Source organism: Didymosphaeria variabile (assembly GCF_027946475.1).
Source record: "Didymosphaeria variabile strain IMI 356815 chromosome Unknown scaffold_5, whole genome shotgun sequence".
Lineage (NCBI taxonomy): Eukaryota > Fungi > Ascomycota > Dothideomycetes > Pleosporales > Didymosphaeriaceae > Didymosphaeria > Didymosphaeria variabile.
In genome coordinates, this window is record NW_026611624.1 from 123779 (window position 1) to 143681 (window position 19903).

General features: G+C 51.7%; 8 protein-coding genes across 8 annotated transcripts; 4 read left to right on the forward strand and 4 right to left on the reverse strand.

The window, feature by feature from the left end:
- Positions 1 to 173: 173 nt before the first annotated feature.
- Positions 174 to 892, forward strand: N0V89_006477 (uncharacterized protein; the record flags this gene model as incomplete). The annotated part of the gene is made up of 3 exons (XM_056215247.1): positions 174 to 410; positions 471 to 729; positions 780 to 892. The coding sequence occupies 3 exons, from the start codon at positions 174 to 176 to the stop codon at positions 890 to 892; spliced, it is 609 nt and encodes a 202-aa protein (XP_056069494.1).
- Positions 893 to 4654: 3762 nt separating this feature from the next.
- Positions 4655 to 6439, reverse strand: N0V89_006478 (uncharacterized protein; the record flags this gene model as incomplete). Its single annotated transcript, XM_056215248.1, has 2 exons — positions 4655 to 6178; positions 6254 to 6439. The coding sequence occupies 2 exons, from the start codon at positions 6437 to 6439 to the stop codon at positions 4655 to 4657; spliced, it is 1710 nt and encodes a 569-aa protein (XP_056069495.1).
- A 1471-nt stretch (positions 6440 to 7910) lies between these two features.
- N0V89_006479 (uncharacterized protein) lies at positions 7911 to 9008 on the forward strand (the record flags this gene model as incomplete). Its single annotated transcript, XM_056215249.1, has 1 exon — positions 7911 to 9008. One exon carries the CDS (start codon positions 7911 to 7913, stop codon positions 9006 to 9008), a length of 1098 nt encoding a protein of 365 aa, XP_056069496.1.
- A 397-nt stretch (positions 9009 to 9405) lies between these two features.
- Positions 9406 to 10164, reverse strand: N0V89_006480 (uncharacterized protein; the record flags this gene model as incomplete). Its single annotated transcript, XM_056215250.1, has 1 exon — positions 9406 to 10164. One exon carries the CDS (start codon positions 10162 to 10164, stop codon positions 9406 to 9408), a length of 759 nt encoding a protein of 252 aa, XP_056069497.1.
- A 2408-nt stretch (positions 10165 to 12572) lies between these two features.
- Positions 12573 to 14368, reverse strand: N0V89_006481 (uncharacterized protein; the record flags this gene model as incomplete). The annotated part of the gene is made up of 2 exons (XM_056215251.1): positions 12573 to 13912; positions 13957 to 14368. 2 exons carry the CDS (start codon positions 14366 to 14368, stop codon positions 12573 to 12575), a joined length of 1752 nt encoding a protein of 583 aa, XP_056069498.1.
- A 1704-nt stretch (positions 14369 to 16072) lies between these two features.
- On the forward strand, positions 16073 to 16890 carry N0V89_006482 (uncharacterized protein; the record flags this gene model as incomplete). Its single annotated transcript, XM_056215252.1, has 3 exons — positions 16073 to 16612; positions 16671 to 16745; positions 16795 to 16890. The coding sequence occupies 3 exons, from the start codon at positions 16073 to 16075 to the stop codon at positions 16888 to 16890; spliced, it is 711 nt and encodes a 236-aa protein (XP_056069499.1).
- Positions 16891 to 17319: 429 nt separating this feature from the next.
- On the forward strand, positions 17320 to 18291 carry N0V89_006483 (uncharacterized protein; the record flags this gene model as incomplete). The annotated part of the gene is made up of 1 exon (XM_056215253.1): positions 17320 to 18291. One exon carries the CDS (start codon positions 17320 to 17322, stop codon positions 18289 to 18291), a length of 972 nt encoding a protein of 323 aa, XP_056069500.1.
- Positions 18292 to 18646: 355 nt separating this feature from the next.
- Positions 18647 to 19526, reverse strand: N0V89_006484 (uncharacterized protein; the record flags this gene model as incomplete). The annotated part of the gene is made up of 2 exons (XM_056215254.1): positions 18647 to 18978; positions 19025 to 19526. 2 exons carry the CDS (start codon positions 19524 to 19526, stop codon positions 18647 to 18649), a joined length of 834 nt encoding a protein of 277 aa, XP_056069501.1.
- Positions 19527 to 19903: the final 377 nt, after the last annotated feature.

Below are 19903 nucleotides of genomic sequence, written 5' to 3' on the forward strand. Positions count from 1 at the left end.
TCCTTTCTTCGCCCTCAAACTCTCCCTCAGCACCTAGTCACTCATTCACCTACCGCCGTGCACGCCATCCCTTCTACCGATCTACTGCATTCACCTAGGCCCTCAGCTCCCTCCCTTCGTATACCCTTCTCGGAAACCCACCGCGGCAGTCCCCCGCTATTCAGTCAATCGCCATGAAGATCTTCGCCCTCGTAGCCGCTTTGGCAGCTGCCGTGCTGGCTGTCCCGAGGAGCACCCTCGTCACCCGCGATGACAACCCCGAGATCCCCGGCATCGACGATAAAGAGTTCATTGGTACTGTACTAGACGCTCACTGGTACTGGCGACGGATTCACTGCGCTCAAGATCTGCAATGGAACGCGACGCTGGCAAAGATGGCGCAGGACGACATTCGCAAATGCACGAAGGACGTGGAGCATTTGATAAGTGCCAACGACAACATCTGCACCTCAAGACGCTGACCTTCTTAGCACCGCGGCGGCAGCAACCTCAGCGGCCAGGGTCCTGCTCCTGGTAAGCGTAACGTCTGGATCGAGTCGGCGCGCAGCATGGTCCACGGCTGGCACGAGGAAGAGATGTTCTACGACTACTCCACGCGCACGTCCAAGAACGACCGCCAGATCTACCACTTCACCCAGCTAGTCTGGCGCGACTCGAGCCAGCTCGGCTGCGCCATGGCCGACTGCACCGACGTCAACGACGCTACCTTTCCGGGCCGCTTATACTGCTGTAAGTGCTGTGCGCATATCCCGAGGACGCATGCAGACTAACATACTCAGACTACGACCCCATCGGAAACAACATCGCAGGGAACTTCATGCAAGAGAATGTGTGGCCACCAGTCTGTGCCGACCCTAGCAAGGCCGAACTCCAGGCTCGCTTCGGATACTAATATCCCCGGATTTACATCCGTCCCCCATATTCGACCGATAAGGGACAAGGTGCAATTCGCGATCAACTTTTGGCAACAACGACACGAACAGCCTTCAGCGGACCCCTAGTTGTCATTCACTGTATTCTTCGTATCAATTACGGTGCTTTGACACTGTCTTTGGGAATCCTCGATGATGCTTCTGCTCAATCTGGAACAGAGCTGAACGGGCAATATTGCTTTGGAACGGTCTAGAATAGCTTGCAACATCGGCCTTCTTCCTGATCTTTCTTTCTGTCTCTAACCGTGTGGTGTCAGCCTACCCTGCGACTGCCCTTGAGTCTCAGAAAACGTTGACATTCTTTAACCCCTCGCCCTCCGGTCTCACTCCTTCCCACAGCCTTTACGTCCATGGATACAACGCCAGAGCCTCTGAATCGCCCTCACTGTCATTCAAGGATTCACATGGAGTCTCGCATATTCTTATCTCGATGGCATTCGTATCGTCAAAACAACAGGTATCTGAATACTTTGTACTTATCTTCATGAGACCCAACTGAGAGCTATTCGTGTCATGTGCATTCGTCCGACATTCCTGTCAAACACGCAAAACAGATAAGTTTCCCCCGCAGCTCCTGTTTCCACTCAAAATCCGATACCGCTACTGTGATAATACTGCCTTACAATGGACCCTGGCGGACCAAAAGCTCACTACACTAGCGTCTGTAACCCCGCGGCGGGACTCGTAGCTCTACTCTGTTTCGATTCTCGAGGACTCTATCCCCTACACGTGCCTCCTTTCTTCGCAATTTCTATACCCTAACACTGCTCTGTGCCACCTTCCTGTGTCAAAACTAGATGCAGCGCGGGGATCGTCAAAACATTCACGACTTTACGTTCGATAATTCGCGATCTGGACTTGCCCGCTCACTGTACCTCCCCAACCAACAACCGACCGGCTCCAATCCCCATCAGCGTTCACCCGTGCAATCAATATCTCAATTCGCGTCCTCGTCTGTATTACCAACCGACCGCTTGACGAGCCACCGGATTCACACAATTCGCAATTCCTCACGAGTTAACAAGTACACTCCCGCTCGACACCATCTGCCCATGGTGCACACCCCTCGTATGCTCTTCCACCGGAAGAGGCTAGCGAGCCTTCTCTTCAGGACCCCAGCACGCATCATTCTATCCGTCCCCACACGTCCCAGTAACAATGCAACCCTACATAACCACCTTCACTCACCATCCTCCCTCTCGCGGTGTACTCCCTACACTACCCCCACCGGGACGTACCTCGCCCTCCGCCGCCCCACGCACGCCCTCTCCTTCTCTTCCTCTGAAGGAGTGTTTACACTCCGCTTTGCATCCTACCAGCTCTACCCCTTACGCGTAGCCGCCGAGGATGAGTAGGCGTGGGACGTCTCTCTCCTATGTTCTTCCTCCTTGTTAGATCGAGGAAGCGCAGACTGTCACGAGGGTATCTTGCTGAGAGATATAACGGTAAACGAACGATGGAAAAGTACGCTACCTATACTTCGTATGCAGAACTTGTTTGAAGCTACGACGTGTCGTGGACGCCGCACGGCGTGGAAAGAATACTGCACAAGCTCCGCCATACACGTCTGGCGGGGGAGGCGCAGCGCGTGGAACGCTACGGCTTGTTACGAGCCTTGTGAGGCGTATCTCACACGAGGTCGCTGGGGTCGCTGCGGGGTGCGTGTATCGCTGCTAAGTTAGAGGATGGGGAAGCGAGGGCGCTGGTGGGGGATGCTCACTCTGGTGGATGGTAAGCGTGCGAGTAGGGAGCTGGTGGGGATGGGGTGGATGGCGTGCATTGTGTTTTGTGAGGGACGGGGAGGGATGTCACACACGCCGTTGGGGCGGGGAGGGAGGGAGGTATGTGGACGGTGGAACGGGAGAGGAAGTGTGGTTAGGTGGAAACTGCGTGCGAGGGGGCAGGAGCAAGACGCCAGGACGACGGGTGAAAGCATATCAAGGGACTTGGAGGACTCATGTAAAGGCTGTGGAACGCGAGACGACAAAATGTTCATTGTTACACAGGTTTCACGAACAGTAACAGGGGAACAAGAGAAAGGATTGGCCTTTCTCAAGGAGCTAGCTTCGATGAGAAGCAAATCATCGACGAAGATAACTAGCGTTGGATTGATGACTTGGCTATGCTAACTAGTGCCTTAGACTTCTCGTTGCATACACCTCGATGGTAAGCATCTCCGTCTTCCTTGTATATTGACTTCGGAGCTTCCAACCGATGTCACTAAGCTTTAGATTCTGTTTCTGCAACCATTAGCTCGATAGCAAGTTCCAGTCCATTGCACTTACGATCATTTACTTGGTGCCACCGTCGCAGAGCTTGCAGGCGCCCGTACATGGGTCGCAGAGGCAGTAGCAGATAGCCGTACCACGCTCAAGCAGGTTGTCAGCGGGCTCGCTGAGAGCGGTGGTGCCAGGGACGGGGTTGGCGAGGACGCTCAGAGCCATGGTGGCGAGGACGATGATGGTGGCCTTGAACTGCATCTTGGAAGAAGTGAAGTAGAGTTCGTGCTTCTGTAGTGTAGCGAAAGAATTGTCTGTAGCAGTGGAGTGGAAAAAACGTCTGGGAGGGCTCAACACTTGCCTTTATACTTGAGCGCCTTAAATGAGCTTGTCTGGACGGAGTAGAAGTTGAGAGCTCTTGAGGTCGGTTAGACACGGGGTAGGCCAAGGGATTGGGGTACTCGCGCGATAGGACGGCGAAGAATCACGAAGGATGAGATACTCATGCTGAGGATGCTGACCTTGCTCCTTGGGGCAGGCGCTCACGCGTGGCTATCATGCAGTCGTCGTGAAGCGAAGGGACGCGGCAAGTTTGCGGGCGCGTGAATACAAGCAAAGTGTTCACTCTGAGTGAGATATGACTTCGCGTGGCAATTTATGCCATCCAGGTAGACGGGACTCAGACCTCTCCCAAAACCCGGGTGGACGTTTAGGTACCATATTACCAGCAGTATGCACAGCACCCAAGAGCCTGGGTATGCTTACTTTCAGCACAAGCAACAACAAGAACAATGGCGTTCTAGTTAGAGATCTTGAGCGTCATAGGTAGGGCGACCGGCTAATCTGTCCGCTCGGGGTTCCATGATCACCGTCAGACTCGCGCGAGAGCAAGTCGCATGGAGAAGGTGCTGTGAGATTCGAGAACAACGCTAGCGAGAACAGGTACAGTTATGTAAGGATATGCGTTGGTGAAGAGATAGACAGGTGCTTCAAGCAGTCGTTCGCGGGAATGGTCGAGAGTATCTTACAAGAGCGGGATATGCATTCCACTAATCTAGATCAAATCCTGGTTGGCCGGCGTAGGCAAACTGAAAACACCGTGACGATAGTCCATCAGTTGTGCCATTCGGCTTTTGCTTTTCTTATGTACTGTCATAGTAAGATCCTCAAATCTCTTATTCCAGCGCTAGGGGCGGTGGTACATTCTTGCGCAAAGCAACGATGATTTTATTTTAATCTTATTTTATTGGGCACGAAGTGGTAGGGCTATATTGAAAAGCACCTAAGTGAAGAGCTACCTACCCACATCTGGGATCATACACGCCGTCGTCGAATAGAGCTTGAGAGGGCTGGCAAGCCACAACAGGATGCACCTAAAGACACCTCACCTTCAGGAGATGTCTTTTGATTACGCCAGACTCACCCACGCCCGGGATCAGACACAATGTCTACAAATGAGACTTAGGGAGGATGACTCCAAGATGACCTGCCATCACTGGACGCCTAGAGACCGACATCCTCCCAACACTCTTCTTGCGAGTCACTTCCATCGACCTTCTTGAGCACCTTCCCGAATCGTTTTGTTGAGCTACCTTTGGCCGTATGTATTGTCCATGCCCAAATACGGAGGTTGATCTCAGCTTTGCTTTGCGCCAATGACTTCGCATTGAAGTTGGTTATCTCGGTTAGGCACACTTTGAGGTCTGTGGTCTGGTTCCTATCCGATGCCATCCTGCGGAAGGAGGCCTGAGGAAGGTGAAGGTGTAGGGTGTGAAGCGCCGTAGTACCATGTAAAGCAACAGTTTGGGTGAATTGAGAGTGCTGCCCGTTCAAGTATGGCATGAAGATATCCCTGCCGGTGTCCGATCGTAGTTCAGGCATGTCAAGCTCGAGTTCTTCAAGGGACCTGCAATGATAGAAGATCCAGTAATAGTGTTCAAGAGGCAAATCGTTCCCGACACGGTATTTGAGGCGGCGCAGTGCATGCCCACGCGCGCGAAGTACGCGAAGCAGGGGAATGAGAGTGAAGGGCCTATCGGACTCGAACGTCAGATCTGACATGTAAGGGCAATCTGCCCATATTAACAGTAGCCAATTCTCGACATCCTCAAAGGTATCACTATCCCATCTGCCAGAGATATCTATCGTGGTGAGATTGAGAGGACGTAACTGAAGCGCTTCTCCCAGAACGTAGAACAACAAACAGATCGGGTCACGGCACTCTCGGACACGCAGGATCTTCAGATTGCGTAAGCCTAGACATCGTAGGTTGGTGCGGATGGTAGATATCTCGCCCACAATACTTGTACGAAAAAAGTCTAGCTTCGTAAGCTGTTCGGTGCGATGTTCCCTGAAGCCGAGGTCGTCCATGAAGCTGCGGAAAACATCAGAACGCACTGTTCCATTCGACTTGAGTTGTAGCGCGATCAGGTTTGTCTTTGTGGGCGGTAGGTTCGATTCTTTGTGACTGCCAGTCGATACTAAGCCGAACACTCCAGCTTTAGGCGTCCCCAGCCCCAGCTGATCATTCACGTTGATGTCACACACCAGCTCGCGCGGTTGCTTATGACCAACTTTGAACGTCAATGCCGCTTTGAGATGCAATCGCTCAGGTTGTACGCTGCCTTGGGCTTCGGTAACGGAAGACACTGCCGGGATGGTCATGCGCATCAGCTTCGGCATGGTCGTGGCAATCCGCACGGCTTCGGCGTACACCTCTTCGTGAAACGCATCGTGAGGGATGACATTGAGACTTGTACAACGCTTAGGGTTGACACAGCGCGCAAGTTCCAGTGCCTTGTCTTGTGATTCCCGACTCTTTCCACACTTGACGTGAAGTCGGCGAGTGTAGTCCTGTATATTGCGCAGCTGGAATTTGTTCAAGGTAGCCACGACGGATCTCTTGTGGGCAATGGTTCCCTCCTCGCTGAAGCGTATTGAAAGAGATTGGAAGGTACGCTCTGAGGCTATCCTGTTCCATTTCCTGCTAGCGAGACTCAACCCGCCGATGAGAGTCTTCCAGTCACACTAAAGATGCTCAATTAGCGCAAAATACTGATGAGAGGAATTCCTATTGTTGACAATATATTGTGAGACACATACAGCGAGCATAATCTGGCGACAGAGTTCCTCAGGCAAAGTCTCAAAGTCGACAATGCCCGCGTGATGAGTCTCTCCCGCGGCTAACTCGACTTTGGATTCGTCGGTACGTTTGCGCTTTGTCGCTGCAGGTGGAGGACCATCGCGACTGTCGATATCGGCGAGCTTGTCTCGGTCGCGTTTCCCCATGGCGGCGGAACAGAGCGGTAGGTGGATGAAAGCTGGTTGACGCGCTCTGCAAGGTGGGTTGGTGAGCGGGTTCGAAAATAAATCCACAATTAAGTGAGAGAATGATTGACCATAGCATAACAATGCTAGGCCGAATAGGGAAGTCTGAGGTGAATGAGCACGAATACGCTCCCACCATTTGGTGGTCTGTGCTGGCGCCTGCCGCACCTGTATATAAACCCGTCGCCCTCGCCTGACTCTCTCGCTTTTATCTAGCAAGTACACCGCAAACTGCGCCCTATACGAACTTGTTCCGGTATCTTTGCACCGTGGCTTATTTTGATATTTACTATCCCACGTCACTGGCGTCCCGCGCTACCCGTCTCGCTCGACAGACTATAAGGTGCGGTCACCTTGCCCTCGTTTGCTAAACTCGGTGTAGAAAACACATCATCGTCACCTCGGGATCATCACGTATCAAAACTGAACGGCCTTGCGGGGTTCTGGATGGGCTGATGCTTGCATGTTCGACTCGGCAATTCAAAAGGTGACCTGTCTGGAGCTTGCTGGAGGCTTCGTGGACTGCGACGATCGGCCAGTGCCATCTCGGGATCATGCACGTGACAAACCTGAACGGCCCTGCGGGGTTCTGGATGTGCTGGCTGCCTGCATGATCGTGTCGACAACCCGAAAGGGAGATGGCTATGTTGTAGAGGCAGAATGCTAGAGCCACTACGTGACTACGAATCGGCGACTAGCTCCCCAAGCTGAGTCCAGAGCAGAAGATGAGGGGATCTGGGTCTTGGTGAGGATGTGTTGAGCTGTCCCACTGATTTATCAGAGCGGGACGCGTAAAGCTCTTGTGGATACCGTGCTGAAGTTGTGATACAGCTTTAGCAGACTGAAGCTGTGATCTAGCTTGGGCATTTGGTTTTCCACTTTTTTTTCATTGAGTTTCTCGCCTGTAAGGCTGGACTTGAGGAAGAGAACAACTGGATGGTTTTCTTTGCTTGCTTGCGATACACAGAACAGAAGACTGTATCCCGACAGGGACGTCCGACGGACTTGACGGACAACACCCCTCAATGCACTAGTGCCATTGAGTTCTACAAGGCACGTTGAATTAGGAAAACTCGAAGCATCCGCATGCCCTGCGATTCCCTTGTTCAAGATCGCTTCAACATTGTTTGGCAACACTATGCAGCAATGCTGCACGTAGTATGGGTACTATAAATTGACGTTAATCCGTATGAGCTTTGTTCACTATGTTCGGTGACAATGCACACCTGTGCACTATGCTACGTGAGGCTTTTACATTACAATGCAATTTTCGCAAATATAAGGCTCAGTAGATGTCAACTCTTTAAATCGCATAGAGATAGACATCACAGAAGTGGCGATATGGATCCTCACTACCCATTTCCGACCCCAGCTTCCAACGAGGAAGAACTCGTGTTCGATGAGATTGAACAACCTGAACCACCACCATCGTATGCCGATAGCATCGGCTCTGACAGTTCTTCAAAATCCCTGGGTCGATACGTCGCGAGAGGGGACCTATGATTCCAGCTCTATTAGGCAGGACCTAGAGATGATGGGAATCCAATGGAGCCCCGAGCTTCAAGACGTCCAAGAGAACATTGAACCGGTTGAGCCCGTCGTCGGAGTTCCACCCTATTACCTAGAGGTGTTGGAAGCTGGACGCGGTGTACATGGGACTGTAGTACTTTGCTTACCACGGCCCTATGCTATCGCTGCAAAGCATGACAGCATGCAAGGAAGCCCACACCCTATTGCAGAGCTAAAGTCTAAGCTAGTGGCAGCCAAGACCGCTAAAGACTGGCCCGCGCCCATCAAGGCGGCGCAGAACGAAGCGCGGATCCATGAGATGCTCGCAGCAGAAAGCATGAGGCGCCTCCGCGCGAGTACTCTTCCTCAATTTGCTTCGCTTCGGGGCCGATCCTCTATTGATGCGTCCCCTCTGCATGGTTTATCTGTTCATAAAACGTATTGGCTAGCTATCGATGCAATTGTTCCGTCAATGACTGTGGCAGATCTTTGGTGGGAACATCCCCCGAAGCTTGAAGGCGATGCTGAGGTACTCATGCTTCAAGTCTTTTGCGGCTTGTACGATGCTATCCGATTCCTCCACACATGTAATCCTCCAATCGTCCATAACGACGTCCACGCGGGTAACGTAATGCTCCAACTATCGGATGGGCTCCCCCGAGTGGTTCTGACTGATTTTGGGTCTGCTAAACAAGAAGAAAACGACTTCGACTTCCAGTGCGTCCGTAACATGATCAATTTCATGTATGTCGAATCTCTTGATTTCCATCGGGATAGCCCCACTGTTCCTAAAGGCTGGCCCGAGTTCAAGGACACTTTGATTACTCGCGATTATCCGAACATCTTTGAGCCATTGCTAAAGTTGGCAGAACCTCTGGCTCGATCAGCACTGGCGAACGTGGATTCCAAGAGCAAATCTGATATTTCGAGCCGCTTGCAAGAAGCTGCGAAGCCAAAAGAAGCTAAGCTCTTGACCAATTTCCAGCGTATGGGTCTCCTTCCAGGCGGCGAAGTGAACTGAGACGTAATTCAGCTGGTATGCCGACCTTTCGTAAGTCAGCAAGTAATATCGCAGGTAGCCTATAAATTGTATGAATGCTACAACAGAATGAAATAAGCTGACTGTGACCAAAATGACATCCTCCTTAGCATGAAGGTGTGAGTGAATGCCACATTACGTGATCAGCTTACGTCGCATGCCAGCTGGTCGAACCCCATATTACTAGATGCAATTTATGTGATTCCTTCAAAGATCTTAGAGCTCTCTTCATTATTAGATCTAACGTCCGTCCACCCATAACAAAACAACCACCAACAATCTGCTATGATGCACTAAGTTAAGTCCCAGGATATTAATAAGGACTGTATCGTGAACTACTCCGCAGTTTTCTCTCGGGACTCAAGGCCTTCAACGCTTCTTAGGGTATGTATTTCCTCAAAGTAGCACCGAAGTACTTGTATGCAGGGCCATCCGGAGGTTCAAAAGAGTACTCCGAGGTTCCCCACCAAGGACCAGCTGCCCACCAAGCACCGCCGAGCCAGACATCGCTATTCTCCTGCATATAGTCCAGCATTGTGGTAACAGCTTGTAGACAAACTGAGTTCGGATAGCCCGAGAATTCGCCCAGCCAAGCGACCTTCTTGTTCTGTCTTAGCCAGGCAGTGGCTGAGGCAAGTCGCTCAGCTCCGATGGTGCCGGAGACACAAGTGTCGCTGCTGGAGCTGTCCTCGTTGAAATACTGGTGCATCTCATAAACAATCTTGTCTTGAGGGTCGGTGAGGGAGACCATATTGGTGTTTACGGATGTCCATGAGTGGGCGCCACTCCATTGATTTCCCTCGACAAAGATGTATTGGCTTGTCGCACCAGCCGCGCGGATACCATTGATAGCAGCCTGGTTCAGGTCCAGGACGAGCGTTTGATCCATCGTGTTGTACTCGTTGTTAGTGTCGAAAATAGCCTTAGTATTGCCCTTGAACTGGCCAGCAAAGTTCTTCCAGAACGATTGAAAGTCAGAGGTGCTGTTGATTATGTTGCTTTTATAACGGCCGTAGTTGTGGGGGTCGAGGACTGCGTATGCGCCTGCATTCGTAATGAAGTCAATGGTTGCCGTATAATTCTTGAGATAGTCGGCACCAAACGCGCCAGTCAAGCTGGAGGGTACCATACGCTCCATCATGAATGGAACACGAAATATATTGTAACCTTCATTGATGAGTGCCTGAACGCTGTCAGTGATAGCTGCTGGCACGCGACTCGATCAACCTGCCTGGATCGTGGTCGTGGAAGGGAAGTAAAAGTCCACGCCCCAAGTACCAGGATAAGCGGAGCCAAATTCGGCTACCGATTCATCGACACCGAGCCACTTGAATTTACTGGCTGCTCTAGGGGTCGTAGTGCCTGCCACTAGAGCAGAGACACCGCCAGCGAGGGCTGCTGCAATACAAAACAACTTCATCTTAACAGGCATGGCAAGTTGCCTCAACAGATGCTTTGCAAAGGCAATGAACCCGGGCTGCGTTAACTTAATACAACTTTCCCCATCTCTAACACGAGGACTACGACGCGAGCACGAATTTTCCTCTTTCAAATGAAAGCTCAATATACTCAATCGGAAGCGCAGCCGTGATTCGCGGATTGCCGAGGCCGCTCGTCTAAGAAACCTCTAGTTGTAGACACGTCGGCCCGCACCTACTATAATGGAGCCATTCTGGTTGTGAAATATCAGATCAACCCAATCATTCCTCAGGGACTAATTGCTGAGCAAACGCTTCTAAGAGGTGGCCCTTCTGGTCTAGAATTCTCCGACTATGACGAAGCTCCGATGTCCGAAGTCAATGCGCCGAGGCCAAATAGATCTCACCAGAGGTGTGACTAGTCTACCCCCTGTTGCACCTGAAACAACTAAGAGCTCCAGCCCCGAGGCTGCTGGAACTGGATGTAGCTTACCCCAACTGCGTGTTCCAGTGTTTGTGCCTCTATTATATACCGTTGAATGAACATATTGAATCTGAAGGGCGAGACTTTGACCGTGCTGGCTTTCTTTCTCTCTTTCTTTTCTTCCGTCTCTTCAAGTTTCGGGATTGTCTGGGTATCATTTCAGGAGTATATCCACGTGTAGCTCTTGGTGAATGCTTCAGCTGCTTGGAGCCATGCCATCGCTGGTTTGCGGCCGTGTCCTCAGCACTTCGACGACTCACCCCGTCTTCACGGCCACCAGACACGGGGGCGATTCGGTTTGTATCGTGGAGGAAAGGTACAAGATGGCAACTCGCCTGGTTAAGGATTTACCTCTTGATCTTGTGATTTCAGGATGATGTTCCTTCACTTGGAAGCAGCACAGTGCGGGGTATAAAGTCTGGATATATACCGTAGGTAAGAACAACGGCGTAAATTGAAGCATAATAAGATTTCCCGCAGTAGATCTATACTTGGGGGACATGGTTATTTATGCGCCCCCTCTGATAAGCTCGTTATCGTATGCCAACCCTCTTGGGTCAACCCGTGTCCTGGGGCTGCATTTTCACCGAACAGGATGATACCATCCGAAGTCTAAACAGAATACCACTGCGCCAGGGTGACTGGACCGCCAACGTATTGTGGTAGGCTTCTATAGTACCAACCTAGTTGTTCGCGACCTACGGGACTTGAGCTGGGGTTACATCAACTCCCTTCCCGAGCTACATCCGATCTACGACCACTCTCTCTTGACCAATGCCAATGTTACTTTAAATTGCGGCTTCAGCACTGAGACTAGTAAGCAGTACATAACCAACGTCCTGGTGGAAAATATGGACCTTCATGAGAACTGCAATTCTAGCCAGACCGATTGAAATTATTGCGAAGCATCCTCAATTACACGCTGGCCGATGGCACACGAGTAACGACAACCCCTTTCACATTGAAGATCACCAGCAGCCTCGGCGGCGAGGACTACGCTGATCAAGTCCGTGGTTTGCTGATCGACGACGGTCTGTACGCTGAGCGACAAGGCTATCACCTACCTATGGTATCATCACCACCGACCGCGGCATCGGATCTCGCCGCCGCCGGCGTGGCGTTCTATTCAGCCAAGCTGTCGCTCAACTATCACGCCAACACTTGGGACATCCCCCTTTTGATCGTCTTTACCAACGACACGGCTTGCCGATGCGCCGGCTTGGCCAAAGCGTGACGGTGCTTGTTCGGGAGGGAGGGCCTCGCTACACTAGGTAAATCCTTGCCAGCACAATTGGAATGGATGGCATTGGGAAAAGATATATTGTACAAATCATCACCAGTGGTGGAAGACAAGATGCAGCATAAAATTTTGATATTTTATAGCCGGTAAAGCTATATGGTATATATAGCTAACACATTTTCTTATAATAATTTAGACAACAATTAGTACTATAGAGAGTGAAGAAACCGAAAAAAGGAAAGAGATCTTCGATGAATATCTGAGATATGCAATGTCGTCGAGTACAAAGGCTCTGCCTCCCCGCCGGCTAGCTCACGCGAGTGAGTTCTTTGTCCCATGGTCTATTTAAAAAGGTAGTTTGAGTAGGTAGGAATGGTATCTCATCTGTTCAATAACAATGCGCCTTACTCGACCGTATGCTCCGCAGCCAACCGTGGTAACGTAACTCGCGAATGGATCGTCTCGCTCAGGCCCATGGGTTTCTCGTCCAAGAGCCTTCCATCGTTCTCTTCGTCGACCTTGCGGAAGGTGTCGTGGGCTAAACCCCGCCTGGGGTTCTCATGCTGCTTGCCGCTTCGACCGCTCCGAGTGCTCCTTGTACGACCAGACAACGGTGACGGGAATGTAGTGCCATCACTGAGTGCCAGAGTAGCCGGCGAAGGCACCTGGCGCGGCAACTCAAGTGAGCTGCTCTCCAAGGATTCGGGAGGGTTACGTCGGACTATCGGCATCTGGGATGTCGCGGTTGGGGCGTCGCTTTCGCCGCGAGAATGTACTCGTGGTCGGTTGCCGTTGTTTCGACGCTTGCGCAAAAACAAGACCAAAGCGACAATTAGGAGTACGCCGAGTGCAGCGCCAACGGCTGCCCCAGCTATAGCACCGACTTGGGACTTCTGCTTCGTAGTTGGCAAGACGCGACACACCTGCTTCACCTTGGCGTCCGCGCCCTTGGGATCGGCAGCTGTGACGACTGCAGGCGATAGCTGGAAGTTCCGCGCATCTGGGTCGACGACGAGGTAATTTTGGGTGAAGAAGGGCAGGCCCAAGGTTCCGAAAGTAACAACATTAGTCTGATCGATCGGGTCAGTCTGGTTCGTCACCGCCATGTCGAACACCGTGGCGTTGTCCACTTCGAATATCCCAGCAGCATTGTACGCCCGTGGTCGGCTATAGAGCTCAGTTGCTGGAATGACCGTTTTGTACGTCTTCACTGAGGGCTTCGACGCGTCACCGCCCGGAGTGCCCATGTCGGATATCGTGACGGTAATGGTACCTGCCGGAGCTGGTTTCGTGGGAAGCTCGAAGTGCCGCGAAGTTTCATTCCAGACAGCGGTCTTCTCTGCAGCGGCAAGTGCGTCCAGCATTGCAGATGGAAGTCTCAGGTCCGAGGAGAAGGGATCCAGATGCACAGTGAGGGTGTCCGTGTCTTCAGCGAACAGCGTGGTACTCTTACCACCAACATCGTACGTGATAGCTGTGAGGATAGCGCAAGTTGGACAATCCGAGAACATAGGAAACGTAGACGTAGTGGCGGCGCTTTTGATGCGGCTTTCGTCGTAGCCACCGACAACAAGCAGCCCATCTTGCGGTGTCTCTTCAGACTCGGATCCAGCCCAAAGTCCGAATGTTCGTGATGAAGCTTGGCCTGAGTCGACAAGGAAATTTAGGAAGGTTGAATTCATGCCCAACGGCAGAGTCGCCCGATAACTTGCCTCGTCCTCCGTGAATGCATCTGCGCTCTCTACTGTGCGTTAGAACTGTGCACGGTCAAAACGCTCCTGAACTCACTATCGGTGGACCCATTGGTATACATGGGAAAGGTAGTGAACTTGTTCACATCAGGCTTGAGGCCGAATGCCGCAGCATCATCGAAAAAGACGTAGGAGCTCGCAAATGCTAGGTCCACAGACTCTCTGCTGCCATCCCAGACTGCATAGTTCACCTCCGCAAACGAAGTCGACGTTGCGCTGGCATAGATACCGCCGAGTTGGCCAATGCAGCTGCTGTTCGTGGCTGCCACGCACTCTGCTGCATTGTTGACGAAGAGGTTGTTTGAGAGAGTCGATGGCGTCAAAGAAAACGCCTGCGGAGGAGTGCCGATAGCGAACGAGATGCCCCTGGAGAGAACGGTGCCGTCTGCGGAGACTGAGTTGTTGGCCCAAGGCAGGAGCAATGGTACAGAACCGTTTGCACAAGCCATTGGCCCTGAATGCCCTCGAAAAAGTCGAAGTGCCGAAGTGTTGTGTACGTGTGCCAGTGTCAGCCTCGCGGAATCGTTCTTGTCATTCTTGTCATTCTTGGGAGAGGGCCCTTGTCATGGATCCCCATGGTATAATGTACAGGGTTTGCGTAATCCAGGGGACGATCTGCCAATCTTGGGCATCGGCATGGTTACCAGGGCTGAGCATCGGGCGTCGATGGTGGAAAGGGAAAGGTCCCCATTGGAGTGTTCCTACATAAGTGGCGCGTCAGGCCGGCACTTGAGCTCAACCGTCTCTCGCTCAACCGTTAAAATCAACCTCTTGATCCCGGCATTGGTATCCAGGCTGTTGTTTTCATTCACAGCGTTAATGGTAATTTCGATGCTCTTCTCGTGGCCATGACGCCATACTGTTGGTGTCAGAGCGTTCTTGATCTGTTGGGTCCGCGAGTCGCTTTGATTGCATTTCCAAGGAACCTTACATTTCGTGTCGCAATTCCCCTGGGCCCTGAGTCCCCGACAGTGCAAAAATGTCAAAATCGGACCGTTAGTATCGGAACGATGTTCTGCCACGAGCTGTGCCGTGTATCGAGCCAATCAACGCTTGTAAACCCACTAGCGTCAGCCGGAGAGATTCCTCGCATCTGCAACCCTTTCGCTGATCCGCTTCGCGTGTGAGATAAGTCCGTCGATCGTGTGTGCCCAACCTGCTAGTTCAGGTGCATGCCCAAACTCTTGGGTCACCCGCCAGATGTTGATAGCATTGGACTATGGCATTTAGAGCAGCCTGCGCGCCATGGTGGTATCTTCACCATGGCCTGGCATGTCTAAATCAATACTTGCAACCCGCTCATGAGGAGACGGGTGATCTTCTGGTGTAGTATTTTTGGCAAAGAGGTCCCTTCCGGTGTGATTAGTTGAGGAGTAGAACCTGCGGGGCGGAACTCTCAGTCCCCGCATATGGCAGGGGAGGCGTCGGACGCCCGAGCATTCTCGGTGGCGTGAAAGCAAGATGGGGTCTCGCCCGGAGTAGCTTGAGGTGTCTCGCAGGCAGGCGAAGCGGGTGGGTCGCGATCGAACGACTGCTGATGTGGTAGGATTTTGACTGGACGTAGAATCAGTCCTCAACTTTCGCAACCGCAAACAGAGAGAGGCAAGTCCTGAGTAAGGAAACACACTGGAAAGTTAGCAGAGTCGTTAACAGGATTTCTCATTCTACCTCCTCTTCTCTCATTCAATCACGCGCGTGACTCAGGTGCGGCTCATTGATGCTGGCAGCACTGGCGGTGTTCGGACGTTCATCGGGCGCGCACGGACCAATGACGACGCCGTTCCAAAGACAGAGCACATGTTCTCTTGGCACTTTAATCACGTGCTGTCAGGCAACCCGTGGACATTCTTGGGAATTCCAAAGGTGGACCACATTTCAGGCAGCCATCGAGACACTGATGATACATGGCAACGTTGGAGGATTATTCTGCTTCTACCCTCTGCCATACTACTTTCGATGCGTGTTCTACCAGGGATTTGCTACAAAGCCCTGGAGCAGTAGAAAACACCAACAAGTCACTTCAAAGCTGTTCTCACGAACGTTGCCCAACAACACGTGACCAAAGTGCCGAAAGAGAACAGCGACGAAGTTGACCGTCCTCCCAAAAAGCCATACTAGAAAACAGCAGGCGCACCCATCTGTATCGACATAGAATGCATCCACAAGCGGATCTCATAGAGCCAAAGAAGACCCAACAGACGTTCACCCAGCAATTAGCCAGTTCCCTCACACCTATCCGCAACCTCATCTCCTTCGGCACCCCCTCGTCCACGCCCAGTTCTCGCCTGTTTGCTCGCGTACCCGCTTCCACAGTCATTCTCGTCATCGGTCTTGATGGAGCCGGGAAGACATCACTGCTGCGAGACTACCTATCCCCACGGCCCGATAGCGTGAAGACCGTCACCTCTACCATCGGCACCCCTACCATCGGCGTCAGCCTGGAGGATCTACAAGTTGGCCCAGCGTCCTTCCAAGCATATGATCTTGGTGGCTGTCGGCCACCGTATTGGCATCGGTTCGACGAAGATTTGTTCAGGCAGGCGGATGCTGTGATATACATGGTTGATGCAGCAGATCGCGACAGAGTGATGGAGGCGAGGGAAGAGTTGGTCATGTCTGGGCTGAGAGCTAACAATGGGGGGATGAGACAAGGGGTTCCTTTGTTGGTCTTAGCGACGAAGATAGATCTTGAGGTAAGTCAGCGTACTCGCATCAGTTTTACTTAATGGGACAGCTGATGCAAGGTGTTAGAATGCAAGACGACCGGATCAGATCGAGACGTTTTTCATCGATAACGTTTCGACGTCAATCGGCGAACGGCCGAGGGTAAGTCTTGTCACCCAGAGCCAGGATGCATTTTCTGATTTGGTTGCAGAATGTTGTGGGTGTCAATCTTAAGACGGGGGAAGGAGTGTTGGAGGCACTCTCCTGGTTGAGCAACGCATTGTCGCCCCGCAAAGACACTCTCTGAAATGTGAAGGCTGCCATGGTGAAATCAACACTCTGTAGACGAGTTACATACAAGAGCTTACTATCGATCATATAACCCTAAACGCTGATACCTAACGTGGGGCTTGAGAATCATCGCAACGCGGAACCTGTTTCATGTACTCATACCAATAAACTGGATGCGCGAGGTGAGGTTCGGTATGGCATGAGACACAGCAAACCATGTGTCCGCTAAGATTCAGACCAGTGAAACATTGTTATTTTCACAACATATAAACGTACGGAAGTGAAAAGTCAAAATGCTCTGTGCGAAAACCAACCACATGCCATTAATGCACACTATATAGGATTCCTCCTTCAGCAATAGAAGGCCTTCCCAGAACAACACATTCGCGAGCAGGCACACCTTGTCAGCTAATTCCGATAATCAACACAGAAAACAACCGCTGACATGCCAAACGATCAGCCTAACGCCGGCGGCGCGTCTCCTATGTATATCGTTGACGAATACCCGAGGGAGCATTACGTACCAGTGGCAACAGCCGGTGCGTATAAACATGTCCTGCTGGCTGGCACCGGCGGCGTTGGAGACACATGGATCTGCGTACGTAGCCCTTCGGCCGCTGCAGTTGCTTCCGCTTCGGAGACTCCTGCTGAAGAAGGTGGTCAGATCCCTCTTTACGCAGTGAAAATCCCATCGATGAGGAAGCAGGACTTTCTACCGCAGGAGATCACTGCGCTGCAACATGTAGCGTCAATACCCGCCCCAACAAACCGACATATCCAGAAATATGTGGATCATGACCAATCCGGGAGGAGTAAGGACGCGAACTGGCTCGCAAGTGAAGCGGTCATAGGCTGTACGCTTCTGCAAATGATCCAAGCTGCAGGAGACATGTTAACGCCGTTGCCAAAACCTCTTGTGCTAACGATCGCACTGCAACTCTGCGATGCTCTCCAAGCGCTTCGAGACATGGATTCGCAGTTCTCTCACGGAGACCTGGCCTTAAGTAACATCATGCTCGATTTGGAAGAGCGAGGCGACAAAGGAGCTCCAACTGTTGTAGTGATTGACTTTGGTCGCGGTCATTCACGCACAAGCCCTCACGAATACGACTTGGACCTGTCGACATTCTACCGGGTTGTTGGTAAGATTGCTGAGTTGCAACGTGATCCAACTGCTGATCAAGATCCGCTTTGGGACAGCTTCGTGGGGTTCGTGGCCTCATCTAACTGCTCTTTCGACAAAGCGCCATACGAGACTTTCCGCACGCAGTTCCAGGCGTATGGCAACAAGATCTTGGATAGCATGTCGGAAGAAGATGGGGAAGTCATGGACGCGATGTTGAAAGAAGCATCGAAGGTCATGCTGAAGGCTCGTGCAATGGCTAAAGAAGCCGTTGATAAGCAGAATCAAGACTAAAAAGGTTATGAGATAGCGAATGGGTGGTGCGTGATCTTTAGACATACTTTTTGGGGCATTGCACTGATAGAGGAGGAGCTTTAAAGTAGAATTCGCACAAGTAATCTGCATCCCTAATGTTAAATTGTAACTATCAGATAATGGTGACAGGCCGTGATAACTTCTTGTGATGGTTGCAGTTTCTGTTGTAATGATTTCTGTTTTACTTCATGCCTTTTGACATGTCAAAACCATGGAAAAATGTAAAGTCCTGATGAAAAAGAGGTTGATAAATTCGCGAAAAGAGTACCGACTGCTCCAAGTTTCGCCCATGCCCGATCACCGTGGACGTTGCTGCCGAGATAAGCAACACACTTTAGCTGACATCTTCCGCCAAGAGTGAGCTCCCGCTCCACTCGTCCCAGATCTTCTCCAACACACCCTGCGTCTCTAGACTGTCCTGCAAGCCTTTGAGTGCTTCGAGCCGCAGGATCACTTTGCTGTCTCCTGTCTCAAGCCCAGCTGCGGAGGCGGCTACTAACTCCCACTTTGCTTTGTTTTGCGTTTCCAAAGCGTGTGCTTTTGGGCTGCTGTGGACTGTGACCGGAGTGCGTTTCTGAAGGAACGCACAATGATTTTCGTCCTGGACTAATTCCCGCACTTCAAGAATTGAGTCGGCGAGATCCGGATGATACACATGTGCAGTATCTTTCGTGGTTAGCTTGACATTTGGGAAGGTCTTAGGGATACATACTGATGATGCCAGTCTTGATTTGGTCCGCCATGTCTTGGATTTGGTATTCCATACGTTCCTCCTCCGTCATGTTTGTCATCCTAACAGAGATGTTCCGGCCACCGACCTGTGTTCCGTTCAACTCCTTCACCATTCTCCTCGCTTCCTCTACACCGGAGACCATGACTGTCACGCGGAACGGGCGTGTGAAGCGCGGCGTAGCTGGGAATTCGACCGGAGGTGAGATGTCGTAACCTCCGAGAAGGTTTAGGACGTCTGACTTTCGTGTTCGGGGTGCAAAATTCGAGATCTCGACAGTGGTCCACTGGGGTTGCACTGCGGTCGGAAGTCTTCGATGATCAGGTGTGTCTTGGGGAACGAGAATAGAAGCGGGTCGCTTTTTCGACCGGAGCGGCGTAGACACGGCACGAGTCGCGTCTTTCAGCGCTGGAACGACGCGCTTGGAGTGCGCGAAGTGGAAGTGAATGGGGATCGAAGTCTTGCGGGGTTGATCGTTAAACATTATGAGCGCGTCTGGTGCAGGATTGCGTGCGCAGGGTGGCAGCGTGGTTATAAAGATACCATTTGGTAAAAAGAGTGAGCAGTGGACTTTCTGGCGCATTCAGACGCATTCGGTGTCTACTGCGCCTTGAGAGCGTGCATGATGTGGGAGCTCGAGCCTGTGCATCAAGAATCCAATTCAACCCCATCACCTAATGCTGTCACATACAACAAACGGCTCTACTGCCGAGTTGCACGGCGCTACTAGGGAAAAGCTCGACGTGTCGACGTAGTGAATGTCGCGCGTTCACGTGCCACGACAATGCCAATCCAAATCTGGAAGGCACGCTACTCGATATGCCACCATATGACCGAGGAGCTTTCGGCAGACGCGACAGA